This window comes from Lipotes vexillifer, unplaced genomic scaffold (assembly GCF_000442215.2).
Source record: "Lipotes vexillifer unplaced genomic scaffold, Lipotes_vexillifer_v1.1 scaffold925, whole genome shotgun sequence".
Classification (NCBI taxonomy): domain Eukaryota; kingdom Metazoa; phylum Chordata; class Mammalia; order Artiodactyla; family Lipotidae; genus Lipotes; species Lipotes vexillifer.
Window position 1 is genome coordinate 44,822 of NW_006799893.1, and position 4,492 is coordinate 49,313.

Consider the following 4,492-nt stretch of genomic DNA (forward strand, 5'->3'; position numbering starts at 1 on the left):
AAAAAAAAAAAAAAAAAAAAAAAGCAAGTAATCAGCTCAATAGATGCAGAAAAAGCATTTGGAAAAAAATCAATAATCCTTCACGATAAAAATGCCCAGAAAACTAAGAATAGCAGTGAACTTCTTAAACTTGACAAAGGGCAATTCTGAAATAAAACTACAGCTAGCAGCATACTTTATGTTGAAAGATTGAATGATTTCCCCTGAAACAGGGAACAGTGAAAAGATAACTGCTCTTAACCCATCTATTAAATGAGCAGGGGTGTGTGTGTGTGTGTGTGTGTGTGTGTGTGTGTGTGTGTGTGTGTGTGTGTGTGTGTGTGTGTGTGTGTGTGTGCGCGCGCGCGCGCGCGCGCGCATGCATGTGTGTGTGATTGCAATAAAATTCACCACTGTAATTTCAGATTGTACAATTCAGTGGCATTCAGTGCATTCACAATACTGTGTAACCATCACCACTATGTAGTTCCAGAATTTTTCATCACCACAAAAGGAAATCCTGTACTCCCCATTCTCTGCTCCCTCCAGCCCTAGGCAACCACTGATCTAATATCTGTCTCTATGGATTTGCCTCTTCTGGCTATTTCCTATAAATAGAATCATACAATATGTGACTTCTTTCACTGAGTATAATGTTTTCAAAGTTCACCCATGTTGTGACATATATCAGTACTTCATTCCTTTTTATGGCCGAACAATATTCCACTGTATGGAGAGACCACATTTTGCTTATCCAGGCATCTGCTGAGGGACAGGTGTGTGTATTTTAACAGAAAGATAGCCTTTATCCTCAAGGAATGAATCTCTATGGTGGGATTTCAAGCATAACATCAAACTGGAGATAAGAGAGTTGGCAGCAAGGGCCTTTCTCAGAACTTTCAAGTCACAATTTAGAAATCACTTGTTCTGTGACTAGCTCTGTGGGAGTGGCAATGAGGCAGGATGTCTAATGGTACATGCTCCCCACAGGTGTCAAGGCTTCCAAACCACTTCTGCCTGGTAGGGAGGTTACTACAGGACAGCATCTGGCAGGCTCTTGGAATCAAAGCTTACATCTCAGGCTACTCACCCCCCATTTCACTGGGGGAGGACATGTCATAAGAATGACTGGGTTTCCGCACACAGGCTGTTTGCACAAGCATAAAGGAAGGGAGGATCTGAGTGATCCCCTGGATAATTTAATCCCCACGTCAGCCCAACTGCTGTCTTGGGTTCTCTCCATAACATATATACACACACAAAATTAATTATGCAACTTCTAATAATGCACCAAATAGGTCTTCTTAAAGGTAGTTAAATCAGTCCAGTTTGAAAACATTTGGCTGGGCCAAGCTTTCTTTGTGAGGCTAAGTACTGTAGTGGTTCAGAACAAAGGCTTTAGAATCAGGTAGACCTACATTCAAATAGTGCCTCTGCTACCATTAGCTCTGGGAATTTAAACAGGAGATACAACCTCAGTTTCTTCACCTATAAACTGGGAACAGTAGTTAACCGTACCAAATTCAGTGCATTCTTACCACCATATGTGAAGAATGCAGCATGGTGCCTAGGAGAAGCAATTTTTAATGTTATTATTAAAAATCACCGTCGTCAACGTTTACTGAGATTTTATGAAAGGACAGACTAAGGATCGCAACTGCCAACTCTACGTTATTCGATACAATTAAACCATGAGCTTAACTGGTTCAAATTTATCCCATCATCTTACATTCCTATAGATTTCATCCAGTAGCTGAATTTGGGGGAGGAAAAGAAAAAGGACCCACACAAAACTTTCCCAGTTGAAGACATTTTTATTTTGGTACGCACCTGAGTCCCTGGCAGGATGGGCCTGTCCTCCGCGGGAGGACATGTCCTCCCCCTCCTTTGGGAGAGGATGGGGGCCCTGCCCTGAGGGGGCAGCTGGGGGATGAGGCAAAGGGCTATGTGACAGTGATAGGTCACAATGAGGCAAAGGGCTATGCAACAGTGATAGGTCACAAAGGGCATCAGAGGATAAACAGGCTGTGCCCGGGGGTTAGGCTGAGAAAGTGGTTACTTCTCTCACTAGGACTGAAGTTCACCACAGCCTCTTGGGGAGATAAAAACCCAGAAGAAGAAGTGAGGTGAGGCAGAGGGGGAACCTACCATACCTCTCTACACACTTGAAGAGACTCAGCCTGGGGTCCAGGCGCCCTACAGCGTCCCCGCTGTGATCATCTGTGCCCCTACCCACACCCCTGCCTCTGGGAGACCCTGAGGCAAAGGTGGGGGCCTGTGGGGCGGGCTTGGAAGACCTGCCTTAACCGCGCTGCCTGCGCTGCCTGTCGTGATCAAAGACAGCCATGAGTGGGGACTCTCTGCTCCCGTATCACACGGCCCAGAGCAGCACCGGGATGGGCCTGTTCAACACCACCACGGGGAAGCTGCAGCAGCATCTGCGCGAGGGCGAATACAACATATTCAAGTACGCACCAATATTCGAGAGCGACTTTATCCAGATCACGAAGAGGGGAGACCTGATTGACGTGCACAACTGTGTCTGTATGGTGACCGTGGGCATCACATCCAGCAGCCCCGTCCTCCCACTCCCAGACACCATGCTGCTGGCCCGATGGGCCACCGGCTGTGAAGAGCACACTGAGCACAGCCAGGCCGCCAAGGGCAAGAGCCACGAGGCTGCAAAGACCTTAGAGCTCACCAGGCTCCTTCCCTTGACGTTCGTGAGGATCTCCACTCACAATCGTGAGAAACAACAGCTGCGCGTGAAGTTTGCCACTGGCCGCTCCTGGTACCTGCAGCTGTGTGCCCCTCTGGACGCGCAGGAAGACCTCTTCACCTCTTGGGAAGAGCTGATTTACCTCCTGCGACCACCAGTGGAGGGTCTCAGCTGCACCTATGCCGTTCCAGCCTGGGACATGATCTGCATGCCTGTGTTCGAGGAGGAGGAGGACGGCAGGAGCCCGGCAGTGGAGGATTTCCAAGGAAAGAGGGACCGGGACCAGGTGAGCATCTGCAGCCTCCACACGTGCTCTGAGCTGGCCGGGGCCACGTCTGCAGCTTTTGCTGGTGGGGAGGGGATCCAACTGGACTCCCACAAGCCCGATACCATGCCCGATGTGGCCACTGCAAGCAGCTTTTTCTGCGGGGGAGGGAATCCAACTGGACTCCCACAAGCCCGATCCCATGCCCGATGTGGCCACTGCAAAAGCAAAACCTACAGTGCTTGACAAAGCGTCAGCATCGCGGGCAACGACAAAGGTGGAGACAGCAGGGGTGGCAGGAGGCACCGCAGCGGGTGCTTTGAGCGTGGCAGTGATCAAGTCTCCTGCCCCTGAAGAGCAGGGCATGGCCACAGCAGCCACAGCCAGCAACGGTCCAGGAGGAAGCAAAACCAACATAGCCACTGGGGGCACTGCCAGAACATCCCTGAGGAGCAGGAAAACGGTGCTGCGAACAATTCAGGGTATGCTTGGCAGGTGCTGCGAACTATTCAGGGTATGCTTCTAGCACATCCACCAGCCTCTCCCCAGAGGCCGGCATGACTGCGGTCGGAGCAGAACCTACCAGCAAGACTGTTGAAGGAAGAGCCGACGAGGAGGACGAGGGGACCCTCATCTCAACCTTGCCACAGGAAGGCAAAGTGAGTGAACAGGATGGCAGCTCACAGAGAGTGCCCCAGGCCCGCAAGGGAAGAAGGGAGAGAAGGGAGCACTGGGGAGAGGACAGAGCTCTTACGAGCCCCTCGGTCTGCAGTTCAGTGGAAAGCCACCACAAGGCAGCGGGGAACAAGACCATCCAGAAAGCAGCTGGTCCGTGCTCAGGCAGCCGCAGAGCCACTAGAGATGACCAAAAGGACAAAGGCCACGGCAGCCTGTGGGGCAGCGAGCAGGGCACTGCTCACGAAGGCATCAGCCGTGCTCCCATCACCAACGAGTCCAGGACCTCGCACAAATCGGGCAGGAGCTTATCTACAGCGAGTTCATTCAGGTCCCACCACCAAGAGACTCAGCAGGATCAGCTCCTTCTTCAGGAACGTCAGAGCCAGTCTTACTACAAAGACAGTGGCCTCCTCACGCGATAAATATGTGAGCATCCTGGCGAAGCCAGTGGAAGGGACCCGAATGGAGGCCATCGTAGAGACAGCAGAGAGTGGCCAGGGGCTGGAAATCACTGGAGGTGTGACATCTGAGACCATGGAGCCAGTGACCGTTGAAGCCCGTCAATAGGACCTAGAGCTGGGAGCTGCAAAGGGGGCCAGGGCTCAGGGAAATACCCCTGGAGAGCCCATTTCAGCTTCCTTACTACAATTTAAATAAAAAACCAAACAATCTGAGAATGCATGCAGTGTTTTGTCTGAATTTCTAGGTCCTGAAGCCCAGCCGTAGCCTCACAGTGGATTCTGTGATGTCAGCTGTGCCACAGTCTGGGACCCAGTGTCCAGTCACGGGCAGCCCCACCTCACACACATGCTCAGCGCCAACAGCAGTGCTGCATCTGGCCTCCACTCCTT

The 4,492-nt window shown here is 51.3% G+C and overlaps 1 protein-coding gene across 1 annotated transcript; it reads left to right on the top strand.

Moving 5' to 3' along the window:
* The first annotated feature begins 2,324 nt into the window (after positions 1-2,324).
* LOC103072564 (protein FAM71A-like) lies at positions 2,325-4,208 on the top strand. The gene is given in 4 exon segments (XM_082931531.1): positions 2,325-3,114; positions 3,191-3,445; positions 3,477-3,967; positions 3,969-4,208. Coding segments are annotated over 4 exon segments (1,776 nt in total).
* Positions 4,209-4,492: the final 284 nt, after the last annotated feature.